The sequence below is a fragment of the Manis javanica genome, chromosome 18 (assembly GCF_040802235.1).
Source record: "Manis javanica isolate MJ-LG chromosome 18, MJ_LKY, whole genome shotgun sequence".
NCBI lineage: Eukaryota > Metazoa > Chordata > Mammalia > Pholidota > Manidae > Manis > Manis javanica.
In genome coordinates this window covers 4346988-4373233 of record NC_133173.1, presented here as the reverse complement: position 1 = coordinate 4373233, position 26246 = coordinate 4346988, and the positions used below count along the sequence as shown (strand labels likewise).

The 26246-nt window shown below is 54.4% G+C and overlaps 1 protein-coding gene across 1 annotated transcript; it reads right to left on the bottom strand.

Moving 5' to 3' along the window:
• Nucleotides 1-1081: 1081 nt before the first annotated feature.
• ANPEP (alanyl aminopeptidase, membrane) lies at nucleotides 1082-24957 on the bottom strand. The gene is made up of 21 exons (XM_017651365.3): nucleotides 24812-24957; nucleotides 18156-19000; nucleotides 17499-17641; nucleotides 17265-17404; nucleotides 16768-16894; nucleotides 16530-16684; nucleotides 16175-16288; nucleotides 15927-16070; nucleotides 15703-15768; nucleotides 15503-15568; nucleotides 13887-14062; nucleotides 13580-13659; nucleotides 12202-12335; nucleotides 12039-12094; nucleotides 11002-11149; nucleotides 7923-8014; nucleotides 7374-7484; nucleotides 7079-7246; nucleotides 6188-6328; nucleotides 5672-5753; nucleotides 1082-1690 (listed from the first exon to the last, which is right to left on the bottom strand). Exons 2-21 carry the CDS (start codon nucleotides 18779-18781, stop codon nucleotides 1538-1540), a joined length of 2922 nt encoding a protein of 973 aa, XP_017506854.3. The 5' UTR covers nucleotides 18782-19000; nucleotides 24812-24957; the 3' UTR covers nucleotides 1082-1537.
• Between the last annotated feature and the right edge of the window lie 1289 nt (nucleotides 24958-26246).

The window sequence follows — 26246 nt, the reverse complement described above, 5'->3', positions numbered from 1 at the left end:
GGAGACCCCGTAAGGATGACAGGAATACAGCTCCCCCAGGGGTGGGGCCATTTCCGCTATGTACCTGTTTCCTAAGATCCACACACCACCCCTGCCTTTACTGCGCAGGGACAGCCCCAAAGCCCAGGGATTTAGTCACTTGCTAGGAAACAGCGGCAGAGCTGTGATCTGAAACCAGACCCCGGACTCAGACTCCAGCCTGAGCAGCTCTCTGGGGTGTCAGTTGGAGGTGACCCAGGAGGAGCCCTGGACCTCCCCATTTCCCTCCCTCTGGCCTCGGATGCTCAGCTGGGCCTCCTGGGGCTGAGGCTGAGGCGGGCCTCTTACAGCCTGGCTCCATTTGCCAAGAAACTCCCACCAAGGCCAGTGCGGGCCCCAGGCCTTCTCAGGCTTGGCCCTGACCGTCAGCTGCCCCAGGTGATCCGGAGGCCTCCTGCCTTTTTCTGTCTGTGCTACTCTTGCAAACAACCAGTTTACAAATTGACATCCTACCCATTGATGGTGAATTCTGGAGTGGGGGGGGCATGCCCTTGGGCAGTGAGTGGTTGCACCAGGCCTGGGACCCAGGGCTTGCTGGCCTCAGTAAGACCCTTTCTCTCCCTGTCGTCGCAGGCGCTGCAGTGCAGGAACACGGGTCCGGCCCGCACTCTGCTCCCTGGCACCACGTGAGGTGGGTGCAAACCCCGGCTTCTGTAGACACAGAAACTCTTGCTTGCTGGAAAAGCACTCCCTCCGTTGTCAGGACCTGTGCCCGGCAACTCTGTGCCTGGCACTCAGCCCCAGCTCTCCCCACCTCACCATGGCAACCACTGGGTCCTCCTGCCTGCCCTCCACCTCCCCGTGGTTCCCCAGCATCCAGCCTCGGAAGCCTGCTGCCAGGGATCCGGATGGAATGAGCACTGTCGGCAGACGCCACAACACAGGTGTTGTATAGGAAGGACCAGCCACCCAGGCACTTCTCCCCTCCCAGGTGCCCTGGGAGTCCAGACCACAGCACTTCCTATACACCCAGGTTCCCTCCATCCCCATCTCCTAGCTGTGCAGACTCACTCCCGCTCTAGTTAGTAATGACTCTGGAAACTCATCTAGAAATCCTGTATTTACATTTTCTCTTAGAAAAAAATATACAGATCTGGTACCCTGTTGATTTCTCAGGTTCAGGGTCTTTACAGGAGGGCGAGAGAGGGCACAGGGCAGCCCCCCAAGGCCATCCATCACACATCAAGGGCTTCTGTTCATCTGGCCCTGCAGCTGGGCTTCCCTGAGAACAGCCCCAGGGCGCTGGGTGACAGGTGCCATGCCAGGCCTGGGATGGGGTTGGTATGAGGAACAGGCGCTGGAGGTACTTGGACAGTCTGGCCATCTGGAACTGGCTTGGCCACATAGGCAGAGTGGAAAGAATGTGGGCCAGAGACGGTGTCCCTGAGGGGAGGATGCTGGTGTCTCAGACTCTGGGAATGGGGACCCTGCCGTGGGCCCTGGGGACAGAGGCACATGGGCATCTCACATGGGGGCAGGTGACTGTAAAGGCCAGGGACTATTTGCTGTTTTCTGTGAACCATGCGAACACCACATCCTTGTTTCGCTTCACCCACTTGATGTTGGCTTTGGTCTTCTCCAGGGCTTGCTCCAGAGCCCGGGTGCCCGAGCCAAAGCCGGTGTCCATGTTGGTCTTCTTGAACTGCTCCAGCTGCCAGGAAAAAGAGGATTCTTAGCTCCAGGCTGGGTCTCTAACACAGCCTTGAGGAGAGGGCTTCCTGGTCCTGTGTTTCCCCCTCCACCCTCCGGGACCTCAGTCTATTCTCCAGGATGGGAAGGTCCAGTCCTTTCTTCCCCTTATCTAGGACAGGGGGCAAAAATGACAGCCAGGGTTAAATCTGGCTCTCAGATGTATTTGGCCTTCATTGTGTGAGTCTTTACTTAGTTAACCCTCAATTTTTAAATGAATTACAATCTCAATCCAATCAAGAGAGGAGAGAGAGACAAATTAAACAAGCAAGCAACCAGTCAAACTCAAAATATGGCCATTTCTATACTACAAATGACCCAGTTGCTTCAACAAATAAATGGTACTTTTTAAAAAAGAGATGTTACAGAGTAAAAGATGTGACAGCACTGGAGATTGCAACCAGATTAATTAGGAAAAGCCTGATTTTGTATGCAGAAAATCCTAAAGAATTCTCTAAAAATAAAATAGAATAACAACCCCAGGCTAATTAAAACTATTGAATTCAGCAAGGTTGCAGGATACAAGCATAAACAAAAATCAGTTACGTATCTATACACTAACAATGACAAAATCTGAAAAACAGTTCCATTTACAATAACAACAGAAAGAATAACATACTTTGGAATATATTTGACAAAAGAAGTGTCAGACTGGTATGCTAAAACTCACAAAACATTGTTGAAAGAAATTAAGAAGACCTAAATAAAAGGAAAAAGATCTAAATAAATCTGCATTAATGGATTGGAAGATTTAACATTATTAATATGGCAATACTGCCAAAATGATAGACAGATTCAAGGCAATTCCTATCAAAATTATAGCTGCCTTTTTTTGCAGACATTTTTGCAGAAATAGTAAGCTGATCCTAAAATTCATAAAGAAATGCAAGTGACCCCAAAATAGCCAAACACTCTTGAAAAAGAACACAAGTGGAGGGCTCACGGTCCCAATTCCAAAACTCACTACAGAACGACAGTAATCAAGACAGTGTGGCACTGCGTAAGGACAGATAGATAAACATCAGTGAAATAGAATTGAGAGTCCAGAAATAAACCCTCACAACTGATTTTCAGCAAGGGTGCCAAGACCCATCAGTGGTAAGAATAGTTTTTTCCCACAAACGGTGCTGGGACAAATGGAGAGCCACACACAAAGGAACTGCCCCGACCTTATACTACCTGCATGATGAACAGTTAGAATTGTTCAAAGTCCTTACTGATCAAAGTCCTAATTGATTATGGCCCTAAAATGATAAGACTCTTCATAAAAAGCATAGGTAAAGACACCATCAGCAGAATAAAAAGGCATCCTACAGTATAGGAGAATGTATTTGTAAATGTTATATCCAACAAGGGGTTAACATCCAAAATATAGAAAGAACTCACAGGCCTCAACAGCCAAAAAGCAAGTAACTCTATTAAAAAAATGGGTGGAGGATATGAACAGACACTTCTCCAGAGAAGAAATTCATATGGTCAACAGGCACATGAAAAGATGCTCCACATCGAGAATCATCAGGGAAATGCAAATTAAAACCACAAGGAGGTATCACCTCATACCAGTTAGTATGGCCAACACAGAAAAGACTAGGAACAACAAAAGCTGGCGAGGTTGCAGAGAAAGGGGAACCCTCCTACATTGCTGGTGGGATTGTAAGCTAGTTCAGCCATTGTGGAAAGTAGTATGGAGGTTCCTCAAAAAACTACAAACAGAAATACCATTTGACCCAGGAAGTCCACTCCTAGGAATTCACCCTAAGAAGTCAGGAACCCAAGAAATGGAAGCAACCTAAGTGTCCATCAGTAGATGAATGGATAAAGATGTGGTACATATACACAATGGAATATTATTCAGCCATAAGAAGAAAACAAATCCTACCATTTGCAACAACATGGATGGATGCTAGAGGGTATTATGCTCAGTGAAATAAGCCAGGCAGAGAAAGACAAGTATCAAATGATTTCACTCATCTGTGGAGTATAAGAACAAAGGAAAACTGAAGAAACAAAACAGCAGCAGAATCACAGAACCCAAGAATGGACTAACAGTTACCAAAGGGAAAGGGACTGGGGAGGGTGGGTGAGAAGGGAGGGAGAAGGGGAATAAGGGGCATTATAATTAGCACACGTAACTTGGGGGGGCACGGGGAAGGCAGTGTAGCACAGAGAAGACACATAGTGACTCTATAGCATCTTACTATGCTGATGGACAGTGACTGTAATGGGGGATATGGTGGGTACTTGATAATGGGGGGATTCTAGTAACCACAATGTTGCTCATGTGATTGTATATTAATGATACCAAAAAAAAAGCATAGGTATAAATCTCAGTGACCTTGGATTAGGTAATTTTTTCTTAGATACGATACCTAAGCACAAGCAACAAAAAAATAAGTAAAAAGTTGGACTTCATCAAAATAAAAAGTTTTTGTGCATCAAAAGACACTATCAAGAGAGTGAAAAGACAATCTATGGAATGAGAGAAATTATCTGTAAATCATGTACCTATTAAGGGCCTGGTATCCAGAATACATAAAGACCTCTTACTAGTCAACAATAAAAAATGGGCCAAGGATTTGAATAAACATTTCTTGAAAGGAGAAATACAAATGGCCAAAAAGCACATGAAAACATGCTCAACACCATCAGTCATCAGGGAGATGAAATTCATGACCACAGTGAGCTGCCACTTCACACCCACTAGGATGGCTACAACTTTTTTAAAAAAGGAAAGTAACAAGAGTCCAGAAAGACATAAAGAATTCAGACCCCTCATACTTTGCTGGTGGCAATGTAAGTTGGTACAGTTACTTTGGAAAACATTTGGATAGTTTCTTTTAAAGTTAAACCCAGAGTTATCAAATGACCCAGTAATTCCACTCCTATGTGTATATCCAAGAGAAATAAAAATTTGTCCATGAGTGTTTACAGCAGCATTATTTATAATAGTCAAAAAGTAGAAACAACCCAAATGTCAATGAACTGATCAACGGATAATCAGAAGGTGGTATATCCATACAATGGACTATTACTCAGCCATAAAAAGAATGATACATGTTAAAACATGGATGAACTTTGAAAATATCATACTAAGTGAAAGAAGCCAGACACAAAGGCCACATGTTGTATGACTGCATTTTATGAAATATCCAGAATTGTCATATCCATAGAGACAGAAAGTAGATCAGTGGTTGCTAGAGACTAGGGACCGAGAAATGCGGAGTGACAGCTAATGGGGATCAAATTTCTTTCTGGGGTAATGGAAATGTTCTAGAATTAGGTGGTGATTCTCCAAATCAACATTTGGAGAAATATTTTTTTTAAACCCTATAAATACATGAAAACCCATTTAAGAGGGTAAATTTCATGATACATGAATTAACTAAAAGAAGAATCCACCTAGTGCGATGAGTTAACTTTGGCTTCTGATTCAAATATACACATCGATTGCAAACAGAATTTTTAAAAAAGTAACTCAGAGAATTTGACAATGGCCTGGGTATAAAATGAGAGTAAAGGATTATCAATTTGCTTGGATTTGCTAATGACAGTGAGATTTTGTCTAAAAATTGTCTTAATTTTAGATATGACTAACGTATTTACAGGTGAAATTATATAGTGTCAGTGATTTTCTTGAGGGCTATCCACCCCCAAAAAGTGTTGGCAAAATGTTCAATCTTGGTAATGGGTACATGGTGGTTCCTTACATTATTCTCTTTACTTTTTGTCTATACAAAAATTCCAGGATGAATTTTTTTGACTGGACTGTCACCATTTAAAAAGTTTGGATGTCCAGCTTACCCTATACGTGAGGAAGGCCTGGTAACGTGGAGCCCATGCTCCCTCGAGACCACCCTCAGTGGTCAGCGGTCGCTGCACAGCAGCCCCCACCGCAGGCTGGGGATGGGCCTTCAAGTGCTCCCCGGGGTCCCTGGCCTCTTACCTGCTGCAGCTCGTACTCGGTGGAGAAACGTTGGGTCACTGCCTGGATGAGGTTGGAGAAGGAGAAGGAGCCACCTCCGTAACTGCGGGGCAGGGAGACATTGGAACCGTGAGCAGGGCTGAGTGGCTAGCGCTCAGTGGCTGGCAGATGACACTATACCCTCACAGCTGTGCTGTGATTGTCCCCAACTTGTAGATGAGATTAAATGACATGCCCAAGTGACACCGCTAGAGACTTGAGCACAGGTTGGACTGCAGTGTCCCTACTCTCGTCTCCCTGCAGAAGGCGCCCACCAGCCAGACTTTCTTTCCCCCAAGTGCGAAAAGGGATGGTCCACACTCTGCCCTGTTTCTCAATTCCTGCCCCAACCTGACCTCAAGCTGGGCCCGTGTCTGACCACTGCTCTGCAGCGTCCACCACCCCTCCTCCCAACCTGCAGTACCCCGTGCACACAGACCACCCCAGGGCACCCCAGCCTTGGCACGCATTCCCCGACATGGCTCTCAGCAGACTCACTCCTGAAAGAGCTTCTTCCAGTTGCTCTGGACAAAGTCCCAGACCAGACTTTGCCCAATGACATTGCTGGCGATGCTGCTAATGGTGGAGGTGGCATCCTGCTTCCGGATGAGGTCGGGGTTCAGGGTGTAACTCAGGTACCTGTGAGGGCAGGATGTGACCTTAGCGACCACTTCTAAGGGCTGCAGTCAGATGACAAGGGAGAAAAGCTGGGATGGCAAAGGACCCTGCCCCTCCCCTGTCTCTCAGGCATCCTCCCGACATCCCTTCATCATGCCAACGGTTGAAGACCAGTTGGTCCCACCTCCCTGTTGTAGATGGGACACTCCCCTAAGCAGGGTCACGGGCTATACTAGATGTCATGCCTCACATGGACCTGGTGCCTGATAAACATCTGACAATGAATGAAGGGCTCAGTGTCAGAGCTGTGAGCCCTGCACCAGGTAGGGAGGGCCACTCCTGCTTTGACACTGATAGTGGCTTTTCTTTACTGGGGTCCAGGAGATGGCATATAAAGCTCCTAGTGGGACCCACAGGCTTGAGGGAGGCCCAGCTGCACATCCAGAAAGGCCCAGGTCCAGCTGCCCCAGAGCCTCTGCAACAGAGGGAACCTGAGTTGTCGTCAAGCTAAAAGCATGGGACGTAGACCCAGACCTGGGTCCAAAATGCCTCTAACCTTTAGTAAACCTCTGGAACTTGGGGAGGCTGCTTTGCCTCTCTGAGCCAGTGTCTTCATCTGTGAAATGGGGGCCATGTTGCCCCACTGTGCACACCTGTGAGGATCCCACGAATGGGAGCGCGGAAGCCTGGCTGCTTCCTTTTCCCTTACAGTGGGATCCTGGTTCCCAGTAGGGAGGAGACCTCACCCAGCCCCAACTGGCCAGTCCTCACCTGTTCAGGATCCAGAGCTGGTTGGTGCAGGCCAGGGCTGAGCGGAGTTTGTCAGCCTCATTTACCAGTGTGGCATTTCGGAACTGCTTCCAGGCGAAGTCCCATTCCTCCTCGCCGCCCTGGGCGATGGCGTTGCAGTAGATGGTGGAGCGCAGGTTGGGGTTGATCCTGGCATGGGGTGGGGGTGTTAGGAGTGGAGCGGCAGCGGGGCGGGTGGGTTGAGGGTCTGAGAAGGACAGGACTGTGTGCTTAAAAGACAGGAGAAGTTTGGAGGAAGAGCAGGGTGCACACTCACGGGTTATTACTGGGGTCCTTCATCCACTGGGCGAAAAGGGCTGAGACCAGCTCCTTACACTCGGGAACTCCATTGGAGCAGGCGGTGCTGATGGCGTTGATCTCATTGTACCTACCCCAGGGTGGCACTCAGTCAGCAAGCCTGGCCCAGGCCCCACCAGGTTCCCTTGCGGACACACACGCTAGGAGGGTGGCGGGCAAGGGCTCTGTCTAAGGCTGTAGATCCAGCTGTTTGCTCTCTGCCTCGGGCAGCCCGGAAACCCAGAGCCACGGACACGTCTCCAGCTCCACCTTCCACACCTAGACTCTGAATGACCAGGCTGGGGAGGGGACTTCAGAGTTTCACATTGGTCCCCTGGACAAAGAAGCTGCAGAGAGCCTCAGGGCAGGGCCTTACACTCCTGGGCAAGGGTCTCTCTCTGCCTGGTTGCTCTGGTCCAGCCAGGAGCTGGGAGCTCCAGAGGGTGACACCACCGGTTGTTGCTCTGATGCCCCAGTCTGGGTGGCTAGGCCACCTGTGACCCCCAGGCCCAGGAGAGGTCATACTCACTGGTCCATCAGGTTTTCTGGGTGCTGAGTCCAGTTTTTGGTGATATTTTGGAAATGAAAGAAGAGGGGTGTGACCTGCTTCTTCAGGTACTCCTGGGAGAAAAAAACCCCCAAAACATAAATATCTTCAAGGGGAGACTCATGCCTGACCTGCCTGGGGCCAATGGGGGGGTAGACAGAGGGAAAAATGCTGGCGGCCCAGGGCCTTGCCCAAGGCAGACAGCACCCCGAGGGGCCAGCAGGGCCAGATGTCAGGTCTGAGGTTCTTCCTCCTCAAAGTCTCAGGCACTTCTAGCACTATGTCAAAGCGTCCCCTTTTCCTAATAGAGAGTTGGGGCGCACCACTCCTCCACCACCTGTCATAAATACTCCAAGATTATCCCAGGGAATTTAGAAAACACAGAAAAGCATATCTTGAAGAAAAAACAATCAGGAGCTCACCAAAACCACAATTTCCAAATGGGTGAGCTTACCCCCTCTTCCTTTCTAGCCCGCACATCTGCAGTTCTGCATGCTGCTCTGTTCTACCTGACCCTGTAATGTGAGCCCCGTCCCGTTATTAACCAGAGTCGGGTTCAACATGGTAGGCTGTCATGCATGCCCGCTGGAATCCCCATCCCAGTGTAAAAGGAATAAATCTCCAAGGACAAAGAGAATCGGAAAGGAAACCACGGTGGATGAGGCATCCCCACAGTTCAGGAGCGGGGAGGCAGAGAGGCGGAGGTGTAACTGGCTCGGCAGGGTGGGACAGCCTCCAGCAGAGCCCCTGCCAGGGCGACAATGGGGACGGAAGCAAGGAGACGTGCTGTGATAAGGCTCAGAATCAGAGGGACGGGTCTGAAGGGCACAGGTGGGAGGCAGGGGCTGTAACAGGGCAATGGAGTCAGTCCGCAGGAGGAGTAATTAACCCCCAAGCCACCACTTCCCTCCTTGGGAAGGCAACACCCCTTCCTCCCCCATGGGTGAGGCTGCATCAGAGGAGCTCAGAACTGGGGTCACCAGACACAGTGGGAGGATCGGTGGGCGTGGAGAGGGCTAGAGGTGAAAGGTCACCTACTGAATGGAGGGACCGCCAGTTTCCTTGCTCACTCTGACCCCAGAAAGCATGCATCATCAGCCACACTGCACAGGACAGAGGGTCACTCTCTGGAGACCTGAATGGTCTCAAGGGGACACCAGCAAGGTCCCTAGTTTTTGAAGGTCCCCATGAGAAGTTTGTTGGCCACTCAGTCACCCACAAGAAACCTGCAGGCAACGACCACCACTCCCCACGGAGCCTCCCACCGCTTTGTACGGCCTCACTCTCAAACCTGACAGGGCAGCTCAGCCTCCAGCTTGAAAGAGGAGAGACCAAAACAAACAGAAAACTCAGAGGAAGCAAGTCGATGGGAGAAAAAGAAAACTTTGTCAAAGCCTATGATAAATATCCTCCAAGAGTTCAGAGAAAAGCTTGCACAGGATGCTGGAGCCAGGCGCAGCACTTGGAAATTTAAAAATATGGTAGAAGAAATAAAAACAATCTGTAGAGGAGAGGTGGTACGCTAGGCTGAGAGCAAGTCCCGGGGGCAGAACAAAAAGGCAACAAGCTGGAAACCAGAAGAGAAAAGGAAGCCAGAGAAGCAATGGAGGCAGTGAGTTAACAGGGGTCCTAGGAAGGAAGATTTGGAAGAGAAAGGAGGGGAAGACAGTCCAAAGGAGAAGCTCCACGTCCCGACGGAGCGCATAAAAGAATGAAAAAGGCCCACCAGGACTGAGAGAAGAATCCACAAGCTTCCAGAAGCAGGCAACTGGCCACATTCAAATGACTGGACATGAGAAAGGCCCTGAGCTTCTCCACGGCAACATGAAAGGCTTGATGTCAGTGGAGCAAGAGCTCAAGTTTTCTAAGGAATACCTGCCAGCCTAGAAACCTCAGAACCCAGGTAAGCTCGCCATCCAGTGTGAAGGTGGAATAAAGACATTTCGGACAATCTGTCTCCAAAAAGTCCACCTTTCATCAATCCTTTCTCAAAAGCTTCTGGAGGAGGTGCTCAGCTATGGGAGAGGGAGATCGGGGAAGAATCCATGTGTTCAAGACACAGGAGAGCCTCCCAGGATAGGGGCGAAGCAGCAGCTCCAGAAGGAAGCAGGCCAGGAGAGGCCTCTGGGAGGATAGTCCTCCAGGAAAGAGCACATCTGATACATCTGTCTAAGATGGATAAAAAAAGAAACATAAACATAGTATTTGATGTGGTTCAGTAGGGAATGATACTTAACTAATTACAATAACATAAACGCTGAATACTGAATTGACCAAATATTGTGATTTAACTACATTAGGATGGTGGGGCGAACCCAAGTTAGGTGGGTTAATGAGTTAAAATGAGTTAAAAACTCATTTACCCTAATACCTCAGTTACCAGAGTAGGAAGTCAATAATGTGAAAAAATTTTAAGTTAAAAAAATAATCTCTTAAAGTATGATCAAATGACTACATACTATCCCACCAAATGCATATTCTAGTTTACTTAATCAATTCCCAACTAAGTGTTTTGGGGGTTTTCATCTTTTATAAAGCACACCACATTGCACATCCTTACGGGTCCAGCTTCATCCAGAGCAGCTGAGGGTCCCAGGACTCTGGGGGGAGCCCTGCGCTGCCATGCTTCAGCAGTGGGCACCTGCACCTCCCTCCCTGCCTGTGGTGGCTAGATAGGTGCAGGCTGGCTACTGCACAGAGGGCTTTCCTGGGGCTGAAGACGATTGCCCCTTCTACAGCGGGTAAAAGACTTCTTTCTGTTACTCCAGGGGGCTTTGTGCCTCCTGAAAGTTTTAAATTCTCCATCAGCAAACTCTCCAAAAGCTTGTGTCCTTTCTTTGCCCTGCTCAGACTGCCCACCTTTTCAGTACCTGCCTGCCCCCAGTACCTGCCCACCACACCCCATATTCCTCTCACTGTTCTGCCAAGCCTGCTCTTAGAAAAGGACCCGATGTCACGGCAGCCTGGAGGGTTCCACCACAGATACTTCTAGTAACTTCCTAACGGTGCACTTGCAGGCACCAGGTGAATGGGTCCCTGAGCCTGCCATGCACCTCTGTACCTTCATAGGGCCGTAGACTTCCGAGCGGTCAAACATGAGCTTGAAGTAGCTCAGGCTGCTCAGGGCAGCCTGCCAGGGCATGTACTCCGTCTCTTTGATCAGGAAGAGGGTGTTGTTTAGTGCCAGGGTGACAGAGACAATTTGGGCACTGGGGACAAACAGAGGAATTCAAGTAAGCACCAGTCCAGCCGTAAGGTGGGCCCTCAGCACCCTCCTGGAGCCTAGGCCCTGGGGCATCAGCTGAGGCAGCTCCCATGTTCACCAGGGGTAGGGGTGGGGGTGGGGTGGTCTCACAAGCAAAGCCTGCCCAGGCCCTGCCCTCAACGAATGCCAATCACATTCCCTTGCTTATTCCTAGTCCCAGGTAAAGAAACTGAGGCTCAGAAAGGTAAAATGACTTGCCTAAGGCCACACAGCACATAAGAGAGAGAGCTGAGACTCACAGGGACAAAAAGCCCATGCTCTTTAGTCTGCCCACCTCTTCTCTGATTTGCTTGGCCCTCTGGGCCCTCCTTCCTCCTCCTTCTCAAGAAGTCTGCATACATTTGGTTCATAAATGTCCCTGTCTATCACCTATGTCAAAGAGCTTAGCACCTGCCAGGAATACAGTAGGTGCTCAATAAATAATTATTTACCTGGGCTGCGTCTCTCCCGTCCAGTACTCCCAGCCTTTTTAGCGCCCAGCGCGGCAGCCTGGCCCACAGTCAGCCCTTAAGAAGAGCTTGCTGCAGTGGGGCAGTCTGGTTTTGGAGAAGGACAGGCGTGTGTCTGGCTGTCATGCTCTGCTGTGTGACCCCAGGCAAGGCACTCAGACTTGCATCTCAGACTCCTTACCTGGGACATGTGCGCTGTAACACTGACTGTGTCCTGGGGCGCAGGGGCCGAGGGCAGGGTGCACGGCATTGGGTACACTGTGCCTGGCACACAGCGGGGATGACCTGAGGGACCACCGGCTCTCACTATGGAACCTTACTTGCCAAAGTCATCAGGCCTTCCTCGGCTGAGCCAGGCGGCCTGGGGAGGGAGGTGGCGCTCACCTGGCCAGGTCAAAGGCATCATGGATGACCTGAGCCCGATTGATGACAGGGATGACCTAGAAGGGGCAAAAGAGCATGTGGCCTCAGGGTCTGCCCTCGGGCTGGCAGCAGTCCTGGGGCTGGGTCTGCAGCAGGGGACAGGGCGGGGGTGGCAGACACCCACCGACAGGTTTGTCTGCAGCTGAGTCTGAATCTTCCTCCAGTTGTTTTCATCATAGTTCACCTGGAAGTAGCCCGTCACGTTGAGGTTCAGCAGAACCCACTCGTCGGCTGTGGTCTTGAACAGCTCACTCTGGTCTGGGGGGAGAGACCAGAGCCGAACGGGCGGCTCAGAACGCTGCGGGCTAGCCCTTGGCTCTTCTCTCTCTGGGCCAGCCTGGCACCAGCTGGCACCAGAGCCTCTCCTCAAGAGGGGAGGAGGGGGGACGTGGGGCTGGGTGGCCAGGCTAGACTCCGCCTCTGGCCAATGGGTGACCTCCGACAAATCGGGTACCATCTCTGAACCTCAGTGCCCACCCTGCCTCCCACAGGCTCTGTGTGGCTGTGCCAGCTGCCTGGACACAACCCCGTACCCCAGACCAGGCTGCCGCTCCTCCGCCCCTGCCCCCCACAAGCTTGGAACAGCCCCACCACATTTCAGTCCTGGGGAGAGGGGGAAGCCCATGCAGTGCTCCCGTGCAACCCCCGCCCCCTCCCAAGCTGCTCATCTCTCCTTGGGGCTCAGTGGCACCTCCTCAATGCTTTCCCTTCCATCCCTTCTCCTGGCAGCCAGAGGAGGTCCTTCCGTACCTGCAGCTCAGACTCAGTCACCTGCCCACCTGCCCCCTGGCCTACAGGACCCTCAGGAACCAGCTTCACCTCGACAGCACACCTCTGTCCACCAGCCACGCTCAGCCCCCATTTCTCTCCTACCTCTATGACTTGCACTTGCTATTTCCTTTGCCTGGAATACTTTCTCTGCTGCCATTAACCTGGCAAACTCCTACTCTTCCTCTAGACTCAGCTCACCTCCTCCAGGAAGCCTTCCCTGACCTCTCCATGAAGTTAAAGCTCCCTTATTCCTGGCTCCCTACCCCATACGCCAGTAGCCCGGAGGCCATACACGCCTCTATGAAAACCCTCAGAACTGCTCTGGAATGTTAGAACTGCTTGTCTTCCTTCCCTTCACCCGTAGTTTTGGCCTAGACAGATTTCATATGCCTTGACTCTGGTTTCCTTGGGGCTTGACAGAGTGGGGCTGCTCATACTATGTGCCAGGCATTGTTTTCAACTTTTCAAGTGGAGGCTCTTTAATTCTCACAGAGCTTCATAGGACAGATACTGTTCTTAGCCACATTTTATAGATGAGGAAATGTAGACCAGAGAGGGATGGTAACTTGCCCAGGGTCACACAGCTGGGCAGTAGCACAGAACTTAGAACCAATGAAGTCGGCTCCATCTGTTGAATGACATTATAAAGGAAGCCCTCCCTGAGACCTGCCATGGCCCTGGAGCTGGGAATAGGGGGTGGGGGTGGCTATGCCCTGGGAGGGCTGGATTACCGCGGGCTTCGCCCTGCAGCCAGTGGCCGCTCTGCTGTGCGCCGTTCCTGAGCGAGGAGATGGGAACAATCCACAGGTAGCTGCAGGAAGACACCAGAGGCAGGCGATGAGGGACGGCCGCGCATGGCCGCTGCCAACAGAGAGCAGCTCTGCCCTCCCAGCTTCGGCCCGACTCTGGCACCAGCACCCCGTCCTCTTGACCCGAGAGGATCCTCAGTCCATCCACCAGGGCTGGGACCACAGCAACCAGGCCCAGCCGTGGTTGGGGGGCGCTAGGAAGCCTGCCTCAGGGACCCCGAGTGCTCACTTGAACTCTGATGGGCGGGTGACAGTGGACTCGGAGTCAAGGAGGAAGTGCTGCTGGGAAATGTCCCCTGTCTTGGTGTCCACGGTGATGACAGGGAAGCCCATCTGCAGGATCCAGCGGTCCATGATTTTGCGCACAGGGAAAGGCAGCTGGATGGCCGACTGATTGTCCACAGCCTGGGGCAGAGCAGGATGGGGCAGCTGTCAGCGGGCCCCGCCTCTCACCCCACCCGGGCAGCGCAGCCCCTGCAGCCCTGGCCTCTCCCCAGGGATGCCATCTTGCAGGAAGGCAGTGGAGAGGCCCTGGGCTGGAAGGCGGGAGCTGGGGGCCTGGCCCGTTCTGCCTCCCTTCTGCTGCCCAGTCAGGTGGGCTGAGAATTTCCCAGCCTCTGGTTTGTTCCACACTGATGAAGCAAATCTATGGGCCCCCCCCCCATTCGGTGGCTCAACCTGAGATGGGTGTGTGTCCCAGGATGACCACATTTCAGCCTGAACAACCTTGGGAGGATGAGAGGGGGAGGGGACAGAGATGGGGAAAGCCCACATCTGCTGGGCAGAGGGTCGTGGGCGGGGTTAAGGCAGCACCCATGGGTGGTCTGCGGACTGGCTTGGGGTGGCCGTCACTGTCCTCTCGGTGCTTTTTTACCTTTTTCTGTGCATGTGCACTGCTTTTGTAATAACAACAAAGTGACAACATCTGTTAAGTGAGAAATTACAGCTAAGAGGGGTCGGGGCTGGGGGGCTGCAGAGAGAGGGAATCAAGGAAGGCAGGGAGGACAGTGGGATGCTGGGGTGGACCAAGGCGGTGAGGCGCCCCCTTTGGCTGGCTGTGTCGGGGGATGCAGAGCAGGCCCACTGCAGATGGAGACCAGCCAGGAGGGCGCGGGAGCCCCACTGTGACTGTGTGACAGCACCCGGGGTCTCCCGCCCTGCTCAGACTGGCCACAGGACAGTGGGGGAGCAGCTGCAGGGGGAGCCTGAGGCTCGGGTTCTGGAAGGGTCAGTTGGGCTGAGGCGGGCTACCAAGGAGGGGTGGAGGCAGCTGTAAGAGAGCAAATGGTGAGCAGTGGCGGTGCACAGATCCAGCCCCGAGAGGCGGAGTGGGGGGTCAGAGGGTTGCCCGAAGCAGGGCCTGTCTGACTGGGCAGGAACACAAGGCAGGGCCGGATGGGAGGGTCAGGCTTTGTGCCGAAGGTGCTGGTGTGTGCAAAGTCAGCCCGCGGTGGGGGTGGGGGTGGGGGTTCAGGGCACAGGGCACCCGGGAGTGCTGAGTAAGTTGAGTGACTGGCTCCAAAGTCCCAGACAGAGGAGGGCCTGGGCTTGGGAACTGTGAGGCCCATTTCCTCCCCACTGAGCTGAGGGCACCCTTTAGCTCCCCTCACAGCCCACTGCAGCGTGAGGCAGACCGCAGGCCTGGTCCTGACCCACTGTCCCACGCCACTCCCTCCCAGGAGTCACTGCTGTGCCCATTTTACAGATGGGCAACCAAGGCTCCGAATGGCCAGCCTGGGCTGGAAGCAGCAGAGCTAGGCACACTCTCTTACATGTGTGGTGCCAAGAGCTTCCAGCCTCTCAGGACCCCAGCCAGATGGCCTTGCGGGACAGGCTGTCACCAACCTCCTGCAGATGGTCCCAAAGGTCCAGGTAGACAGTGTTCTTGTAGGCGAACTTGTGGAGGTAGGACTGTGGGAAGAGGTCACGGTGAGGACAAAGCTGGTGTTCCCCGCTCTGCGCTCCAACTCCGTGGTAGGCTGGGCACAGGGACAAGGGGGTGGCGGCTGCAGGCACCCCCGCCCTGGCTGGCCAAGGGCACTCACCGCCACGCCCTTCTTGAATAGGTCCTCGGTCAGGAAACTGGACAGCATTCTGAGGACAGAGGCCCCCTGCAGGAGGCGGGGCTCAGGGGCTGCACTGAGCTTGTGGGACCCTGGGCCCCCTCCCAGCCGGGACGCGTGTTCCCAGGGCCCAGCAGCAGGGGGCGCCCACCTCCCGCCCCGTGTTCCCCACCATCTCAGGGCCCACACAGAGGCTGGGGCAGCACCTTGCTGTAGGAGATGGCGTCGAACACCTCGCTGATCTGGGCGGGCGTGTTGACTTCCGAGGCGGGGGAGGACAGCGGGTGGGAGGAGGCCAGAGCGTCCACGGCCATCACTCGGTACACGTCATTTAGCACCATCAGATCTTTCTGCAGATCCCCGATGGCCATCAGGAGATGGGCCTGGGAGGGGGTGATCTGCTCCTCCCTGTCCCCCACCCCAGACTCTAGGGGCCCCCGGGCAGCTGGCTCACCAGATTCCAGCTGGGTTCTGCGTAGTCAGCACCCAGGTACTCCACGTAGGAGGCAAAGCCCTCGTTCAGCCACAGGTCGTTCCACCACTCCAAGGTCACCAGGTTCCCAAACCACTGTTGGGGAGGGGAGTCAGCCCTGCAAGCCACCAGCAGTACCCACAGCCACCCTTTCCCAGCGCCCCCCATGCACCATCCCAGGCTCCGGACTTTACTGACATCCTTGGGAGCCTCCCTGCTCCCTGGCCACGTGGGACCCTCTTCCCTTCTCAGCTGCCAAAGGCAGAGCCGGACTTGTGCCATCTCCTTCCAGAGGCCCCTGTTTCTTTCCCTGCATTCCCCAGGATGTGAGGGCTACCTGGTGGGCTAGCTCATGAGCAATCACAGTGACCACCCGCTCCTTGTTGCCACTGGAGGAGGATAGCGGGTCAAACAGCAGTGCACTCTCCCGGTAGGTCACCAGTCCCCAGTTCTCCATGGCGCCAGCATTGAAGTCAGGCAAGGCAATCTGGTCTGGGGAGACAAGGCCACTGAGAGGATGGCCTCTGGGCAGGGAGCCCCGTCTGATGCCCCACACCATGAGGTCCCTCACTCACCAGATTTGTTGAGTGGGTAAGGTGTATCATAATGTCTGGCAAAGAAGCTTAGAATGGGGCCCGTCACGTTCAGGGCATAATCACCATGGCTCTCATTGATTGCACCAGGCCGAGCCCAGATCCGGATCTGCAGAGAGGATGGAGGGAGAGGATGGTCAGGGGTCCCTCTTGGGTCCTGGTGCCCGCCAGGGCCCAGCAGGCTGGCAGGGGGAACCAACTAGGTTAAACAGGGGAGGGGCTCTGAGTCCCAGGGAGGAGCCTTTGGAATAAAAATAGTCTAGCACCCATGGGTCAGGAACTCCGTTCACGTAGAGGGACCTATTTTGCATATGCAGAGACTGAGGGTCAGAAAACTTGAGACACTCCTCTAAGATTCCTCAGAGCTGGGATTCAAACGCTGCCTAGCAACTCAGGGGCAGAGACAGGGCTGAGGATGAACGGGAACATCCCCCAGACAAGGGCACTCAGGGGAAGAACAGGTGGGCCCAGCCTCATACCTGGATGTTATTGGGCGCTATCCTCTCCACATACGTGAACTCACTAACAATGTAGGCCAGCAGGTACGTGGACATTTTAGGCGTGGTGTGGAACTCAGTGACACTCCAGGTGGCCTCTTCCTTAAGTGGGACGCTGGGACCTGAAAATGGAGCCTCAGACATGTGGGGACACACCCTCCCCTGGGCCCTGCACCCCAGCTCCTGGTTCCGTTCCCACAGCGCAGACCCACTCACCTTTGGGCAGCATGTTGGACAGAGCCGTGAGGTTGCTCCAGTGGATGAGGGTGATGTTGAATGTGGCCTTCATGGCTGGCTCGTCAAAGCACGGGAAGGACTTGCGGGCGTCTGGAGCCTGCATCTGTGTCGTGGCCAGCACCCTGCCCAAAGTGGGGTATTAGAGGCTGTGCAAGCAGAATGCCTGCCCCCTGCAGTGATGCGCAGGGTGGGGTCATTGGGGCATTGCTGGTCATGCATGGGGAGGGGTCCTCAGAAGGCTGGTTCACCCTCATCTCGCCCCAGTCCCCTACCCCAGGCAGCCTCCAGGCCCAACAGGCCAGCTGACTATGGGAGATCATAGCTCCTTCCTGACTCAGGGTGAAAGTCCTGACAGGCTCCATTCTTATATTAGCTGGGAGACTGCAGGCAGGCTGCTCTTGTGAGCCCCAGTTTTCCTATCTGTATAAGGGGTACTTCCATCATTCACCCCTGACTCCCTCATGTGGGGTCAAAGCCCTTGGGAAAAGGTTTATCTTGGCAGCTGCTGAAGCCACAGGTCTGCCAAGGGCTCCAGAAGGTTCCAAGGCCTTCAATCTAAGCCCTTCCTGGCCCCCAGGATCCAGCCATGCCTGAGCATCTAGGGTCTGCCCCTTCCAGGCAGTCGGCTCCACTCACTTTTTGACATTGCCCTCCATGTACTCGCTGCGGTAGAAGCCGGCCAGGTCGTCAGCCAGCTCCCCCTCAAACTCACTGAACAGCTCGTACACGCCGCCGGCCACCAGCTGGCCCCGGAGGTGCACCACCAGGTACTCAGTGATCTCCACCAGCTCGGTCCTGTCGATGTCAGGGGCCACCTGGGAGCTCCCCACGGCCTTCAGGACCACCCTGTGCCCCCCGACGGTGGTGTAGTTGAGCTTCTTGCTGTGGATGATGATGACATCGGTGGCTTCCACACAGGTGAAGCGCACAGTGCTGTTACCCTTGAAGATGTAGAGGCCCTTGTCGTTGGGGGTGAGGTAGGGCCTCAGCACCACATTGTAGGAGTCGGGAATCAGTGTCTTGGGGAGGCGGTAGTGATTCCAGGGCTTGCTTTGGTCCAAGGTGATGGCCGCCATGGTGGTGGAACCCGTGGGGGCCGCCGTGGTGGTGGAGCCCGTGGGGGCCGCCGTGGTGCTCTTGTCATTCTTGTTCTTCTCCTGGGAGTACACCACAGACAGAGCGATGATGACGCTCACAGCCGCCAAGCCCAGGAGGATGGCCAGGACGCCCACGGCCTTGGAAATGTAGAAGCCCTTGGCCATGGTGAGGGTGGGGAGGGCAGGGAGCTTGGGGAGGCTCAGGGCAGGCGAGGAACAGGGCAGCCTCGCGCCAGGCTTATATCCCTGATGGGGAGGAGCCCCAGAGCCCACAGACTGGGCAAAAATTAACCAGGGCTCAGATGGTGAAGGTCACTGGACTGGGCAGGGACAACCTCCTCGCAGGCTCCGGAGAGGGGATCCAGGAATGTGTGCTCAGCGCGCCTGCCGGGAGCAAACCGCGTCTGGTTACAGGCTGCAGGCTACCAGGGAGCCCACTGCCTGAGGGCTGAAGGGCAGGCTGCAGGCTGCAGGCCGCGGGCAGAGGCGGCATTGATCCACCTGCCTGCGCGCCGACACAGCGGGGGCAGAAGCAGGAGGACCGAGGTTAGAGTCAGGGGAGGACTGGGGCTCCTCAGCACCAGGTCCCAGCCTCCTCTGCGTTCTTCCAGGCCCCCCTCCCTTTCCCTTCTTGCCAAAAGTGTTTTCCTTAATTATCAACTCCCTGAATAGAATGAAGTAACTCCTGCCTTTCTGGGGTTTTTTTGAGAGGAAGCTAATGGAGGCATAACCTCTTCCCAGCCACGACCCTGGCAGGTAGCTTCACCTTTCTGAGGCTTCTGTCCTCATAAATAGATAACAGTATGTACCTCTCAGGTTTGTTGACCAGATTTAGTGAGAAAACATTAAACACCACAGAGAAGAACCTAAAGATCGTTTCTTCTTTCTTAGCATTTGCCACTGCCGAGATTCCTTGGCAGGAGCGAATCATTATACTCAATACCATGTGGTCTTATAGGAAAACAATGTTCATTCTCACCCTTCCCATCCACCAACCTAGTTGCTCAGACCTTAACCCTCACCTCCAAATCCAACTACCCCTGCCCCTACCCCTGATCTCACCGTGTCCTTGGTGAAAGCCACTCTCCTTGTTCACGTGGACACCTCTCTACCCTCAAAGACTTCCCACTTCCACTCAGGCCCTCTCAAACCTGTTTGCCATACAAATTGGGTCATTTTCTATTGCTGCTTAAAACCTTCCTTTTGCTCACAGAATCCAGACCAGATCTTCTAAGAGGTCCCACAAGTTGGGATGCTATCAGCCTGCCCACCTCCAGCTTCTTTCTCATCACATTCCCCTCTTTCGCAGTTCTCCAGATCCTCCACCCCAGGACCTTTGCACATGCTGTTCCCACTTCCTAGATCTCTCCCTTCTTGCCCTGGTTAATTCCTATTCATCCTTCATGTTTTCTTCAGAGACAATGCCCTGACCTCCCTATTCGGGTCAAGCCCCTATTAGTTCCATTAGTTCCAACCTCTTCTTCAAAGCCCTATAACTCAGTGTTTTCCATTTGATCTGTGTGGTGATGACTCAAGTCCTGTCTCCCCCACCAACTGCAGGACCCATGAGAGCAGGTGCTGGGCTGCTTCTGCTCACCAGCCCTTGCCATGGTACCTGACACATAGTAGGTGCTCAATACCTATCTGTCCAGTGGATGCACACATGTATGAATGGGCAAATGAATGAATGAATGAATGAGTCAGTTCACGAGTCACACCTTACTGAAGACTTTCTATCCCTTCTGCACTCCTTTCTCTGCCCTACGCTTGCTCTGGGATAATTGTCTGCCCCCTTCTCTGAGCCCTCTTCCAACCACGGCAGGCAGGCAGTACTCTTGTTAGGGCCAAATGCACCTCAGGGCTCAAATCTGTCTGCTCCACAGCTTGTCATCTCCTTAAGGACATCATTCATCTGAAACTCCGTGCCCTGGCGTGGGCCTGCCATCTCCTGAGCCCACATGAGGGCGTGGTGAGTGAACATGTTCAGGAATTGATTAGACACGCAGGCTAATTCGTTCAGGCATAATTGCAGGAGGAAATGACTGTCATCTGTCATCTGGCAGCAGAGAGCAGGACCTGAGTGCCAGGTCTTCAGGAGAATCCTGGGTGCCAGTCTCTCAGACTGAGGTGTTCTGAGCCCTTGGCATTTCCCTCCTCTCTAGAGACCTGCTCACAGGGCCTGGGTCTGGGTGGTGTGGCCTCCACTGCAGTGACCAGCAGCTACCCCATGTCGGGCCTGGGCTGATGGCCAAGGGGCCCCAGCCCCAGTGCGAAGCAATGTGCCCAGGAGGAGCCCCAGCTGGGCATGGTCACAGAGGGAACAGTGGCAGCAAGAGTAACACAGCACAGGCTCCCAGGCTCCCTCTCTTAGGACCAGAGCTTGGCAAGGGAAGCCATCTTTACAATTCGCCTGTGGGCTGGCACTCGGGGCCTTGTACCCCCCTGAACCAAGCTTCACTCTGTTCCTGACTGGGCTTGAAGCCCCCTCCCACCACTGCAGCAGAAAGATCCAGCCTGCTTGGCCTAATCCCTTCTCCAAACAAAGAACGGGGCCATGCCTGACCACTGCGATCTCTTCCTGTTTGTTTTGGACATGGACCACAGGCCCAGCTGGCTGGAATCTTTACTCTTTTGGAAAGAGCCTCCAGTCTTCAAAGCTGGCACAGCAGGCAACCCACTGCCCTGTAATGAGCGGTCCCTGCCCTGGGCACCATGCCAGCCAGGCGGGGGCCCCTTCTGTGATACTAAAAGGGCCCCTCCTCCAGTGCCCTGCAGTGGCCCAGGCCTGGACAGCTTCACACCCACTGGGTAGTGGTGGCAATACTGCCCTCCCTGGCCACCCAACCCCACCACACACCTCAGCTCAGGAATCTTCCTCTCCTGCTCGATCCTGGTCTCTGGCTCCTCACTGCCCACAGAATGAAACCTCAACTCTAGCTTGAGCCTGAAGACCTGTGAACTTGACCCTCTGGCCTCCCTCTGTCCAATGCCCACTGTGGTTCTAGTTCCAAGCATTTCCCCAAACATTCTGGTTTTTTTCACGCCCCTGTGCCTTTACTCATCCTGTTTCCTCGCCCTCATGTCCAACTCCTACTCATCCTTTGAAACCCAGCTCAAATGTCACTGCAATCCCATGCACGGCAGCTCCTTTCACCTCCATGCTCCCCTGGCCTCTGGCCCACATCTTCACCACAGTACTTATGGAAAGGCTATGTGTTCAAAAACCTGCCACTAGACAGGCATCCTGAGGGAAATCTCCAACTTCAAGCACCCCTCCATTATGAGCACAGGGCAGGAGACCAGTAACTGCCTAAATAAATGATAGCATCTACTACCCTCGCCATGGCACACAGGTCTGGCATGATCCAGCCCTCAGGACTCTCTGGTCCCGTCTTCTCAAGCCCTCTCCCCGTCGGCTCTGTCCTCTTCCTCACCGGCCTCTTCCGTTTCCTCAAGCCCAGCACGCTCTCCCTCCTCCAGCTGCCATTTGGGTCTAAGAAGCCTCTGTCTTTCTGTCACCGCATCCCCCACCCCCCAGTAGTCCTGGAGGCCCACGTCAGTGGCGCTGTCCCAGGGCAGCCCTCTTGGCATCCCCAAGACCCTGAGCATCATGGGGATAGTATTCTGCACACAGGTGAGCCCCCAGTACATTGCAGGGGGGTAACACATGCATGTGGAGCGGATGCATCAGCACAAAAATGAGAGGCAGTGGTGACAGATGGAATTCAGTGTCCTGCAGACACTGGACCCTCGGGACCTGGTTCGCCTCCATACCTCACACTCCCTCCTGGTCTCATGGAGGGTGCATACAAACCACCTTTGTGAATTCTGCCCTATCTGTGACCTTCCCGTACATTATTTACTTATTTTTATTTAAATCAATTTACCTCTTACCCTCCTTCTGAGCAATAATGACCATGAAATCACAATCAGAAGTGTTAAATTGTATTTTTTCCAACACACATTTCAATTCATGATTGTTGACTTAAAAGCTACTCATCTGGCTTTTCATCTAAAACATTTTGTGTAACGGCACCACTTTGGGGGTTGTTACCTCACCATGTCTGACTCTGGGGACAGCAGCACCTGTGGGCTGTCTTCGGCGTGGAGCCTTCCTGCACGCGAGCAAAGAGTGTGTGTTCCTGCTCCTGTCAACCTCCCAGAGGAGGAAAAGCCCAGGACAGCCAGCCCCATCTCAACCAAAGCAGTCTTTCGGTGCATCTCTATATTTCTATTCCATCTATGCTTTGATCCAGAGAACAAAAGTTCTTCTAAATTAAAAAAGAAGAAGGTTGACAATAATCGTGCTAAGAATATTTACAGCATAGCCTGTGGAAGACATCCACTGAATGGGAAAAGGAAGCTTTGTGTGAAATGTGGGGGTACAAACTGCCTCCTAGTCAAACATGAAAATGCCAGGAGCCTGGGAGGGGCGGCGGCAGGGAGGGCAGCACACAGGCAGCCTGGTGAACTAGGAGCCCACAGACCCCCAGGGCCTTGGGTTAGCTGCTTGCCGCTAATGCTTGCTTGGTTCCCCCGACAGTGGCAGGCCGGGAGCTAAGGGACAACCAGAGGCCGTCTGTCCACCCCGAAGGGGCAGTGAGTGAGTGGGGGTTGCTGAGGTCACAGCCAGGGCCCCAGCGCAGGGCACACGCTGGCCCCCTCAGGCCCCTGGCCTTCTCCCAGGCTTTGAAGCCTGCACCCACAGCTGTATGAGGCTGGGCCCGGGCCAGCCCCCAGGGTGCTTCCTCTGGGAGCCCTGGACATTGTCCATTTTGTGAGAACCTCAGAAGGCCCCAGTGGGAGGTCAGCTCCTGGCTTGGCCTCTCTCGCCCAATGCCGGGCACTCTAGGGAAGAAACAGAAGGGCCCTCGTGGGGTGGGTGGAAGTACAGCAGCAACGGAGGGGCCATTCTGGGCTATGGACCCTGCTTGGCAACTCCTGCCTGTGTAACTGGGGGCCTACTATGGGCTGCACCTGCATGATCACACCACCATGTGGCTGCTGAGGGTTAAGTGACTTGCCCCAGGGTCCCACAGCTAGCCCATGGCCGGTTCTACAGGCTTAACTATACATGGCCCCTGAAGTATCGTTCCAGCAGTCCCCCCAACATCTTCTACTGTGCAGTGCCCGGAGGGGTCAGAGGCCACATGAGGAGACAAACACCTTTCAGCACAACAACACACGATAGCAAGTTACAGGAGGCGGAGCTGTGTGGGAAGAAAGGCCTGACCATCTCTTAGGGCACTTGGTGTCCCTTCCTCTCGATTTTACAGGCACACTAAGGGGCACGGAGCGTGAGCAGCCGCTGCAAGGAGTGGCTCAGAGACTGGGGACCTGGTAGAAGCCAGTCTGAGGGCTCTGCAAATGGACTATGAGCTCCTTACCCCCAGACCAGGAGTGGGAGCTGCGGGGGGTTCTAGGAAGTGGGGCTTCTGGTCAGCCGGGGAGCCCTGGGGGCTGCTACCAGACACAGGCCTGTGGGGACCAAGGCCCTGCCTCCATGGGAGCCACCGTAGGGTCTCTGATGACAGGCACCCAGGGTTGGGCCCACGCAGGGGTAACGGCTGTGGGCCGGTGTGTTTGGCGGTACCCTGGGGCCTCAGTGTGGGCAGCTGGCCCACCACCCATGCCATCCCCCCCAGGCTCTAGACTAGCCCGTCCCCAGCGGGGGTCCCGGATTTTCAACCCACATGCAAGGGTCTGGGCCCAGTTCCAAAACCCTGGGCCCTTCCCACCTGGGACCCCTGCCTATTTCAGAATGCTCAGCAATAAAACTCTTGAAGCAGAGAGGCTGAAGGACTCCCCTTGTGGGGGTGCTAGGCAGCTCGCGCCCCACTCCCAGGAGGCGCGGGAGCCCTGGTGGGGCTGCGCTGCCTCACACGGTGGACCGGCTCCCCCATCCGTGAAATGGGAGCAGTTCTCAGTCACCTTATTCCACTGGCAGCGTGGCCTTAGCCCGAGGGCTTCACTGGGCCAGAGAGCGGCACCGGATCCCAGCCAAAGGGGTTCTGCTCATCCCCAGCCCTCAGTGCCCCGTCTCGGGTGGGAGAGGGTCGGCCACGGACAGCGGGGTCTCTGCGCGCAGCCCCTCCTCCGCGCCCTGTGCCCGCACCCCCCGCAGCCCCTCCATTGCGCCTCGCGGCCCCTCGCCGCGCCAGGTGCCCCGCAGCCCCTCCACCGCGCTCCACTTGCCTGTGGCCGCCGGGGCGCTCAACCCTGGCTCGGAGCCTCTTCCCCAGGACGACGAGCCAGGCACGGCGCTGCCCCTCCAGGACCTGACTCCTCCTTTCCCCGTTTTTAAAGGGAAGTAACCTGACCCGACCACTACTCCTCTCCGTTTAACCCGTCTCAGGCTGGCGCCAGCTGGACTCCCAGAGCCCCCGGGGCGGGGAGCGGCTCCCTGACAGTTCGAGGGGCCTGTAGTCGTTCCTTGACCCGGGTCTCCTGCTACGCGGACCGGGGCCCCGGCAGCCCCAGGGCCCCGCCCGCCACATCTGGACAGCATCTGCCTCTGGGGGAGGGGCACAGCGCCTCGCCCCTCCAGTTGGGGGTCAGGAGGGAGCCCCGCTCAACCAGAAAAAGAAACCGCTCACCCCCAAGACGGCATAACTTAACTTTGGTGATACCTGGGGCTGATCATTAAGAGGGCGGTGGAGCCGCAAGACCTAGCCAAAAAAGGGACCAGAAGCCCGGGGTACATGCTTCTCATCCAGATGCTGCAGGCATGCCTCTTCTCTGGGCAGTGCCAGATATCTGTATTCATTCCCTAGGGCTGCTGTAACAAATTAACCCAAACTAAAAACAATGCACTCACGCTCTCATGCTTGGGTATGTCAAGTCGGAAATGGCTCACTGGCTCAACTTGTGTGTGTGCAGCGGCCCTGTGGACGCTGCCCACATTCCTCTGCTGGTGTCCCCCTACTGATCTCCAGGCCGGCAATGCCCCTCCGGGCTTCCTGACGTTCTATCAGCATCACTCTGATGCTATCTCTTCTTCTGCCTTCTGCCTGACTTTCAGGATCCTTGTGATTACTCTGCATCTGCTGGGATAATCCAAGATCAGATCCCTACATTAAGGCCAGTTGATTAACAATTTTAATTTCATCTGCAACTTTAATTCCCCTTTGCCACATACCACAACATAGCCAGTTCTCTGTCAGGAGGGCTGCTTTTGGACTGACTGCGCCTCAGTACCTGCATTTGCACTGGCATCGGAAGCTGCACAGCCGGCCAGAGTGTCTCTACGTTGCAGCTTCGCTTCGCCTTCCCAATTTGTTGCTGGGCCCTTCAAAGCCAGCTCCCAAGCCTATTGGAATACAGAACTGTGTGCGCAGTAAAAGGCAGGCTCTGGGTTAGACCCTCAGCAATTACTCCGAGTTTTCCGCCTGTCCCTCCAGCCTCCTCCTGACGGCCCCCCGTCCAGCAAATTTGTCATAATCCTCTCCGTGGCTGACCAGCCAAAGACAGGCTCAGTCAGGCCAGGAGAGCATCTTCTGCCTTGGGTCCCTGCTCCTCTGCCTGTGTCTCTGGGGGCATTTGGGGACGTTCTGCTGGGACAGAAGTGCAGCCCACCTTTCTGGAGGCCAGTCTGGGGACAGGAATGAAGGTCACTTTGAGAAAGCAAGCC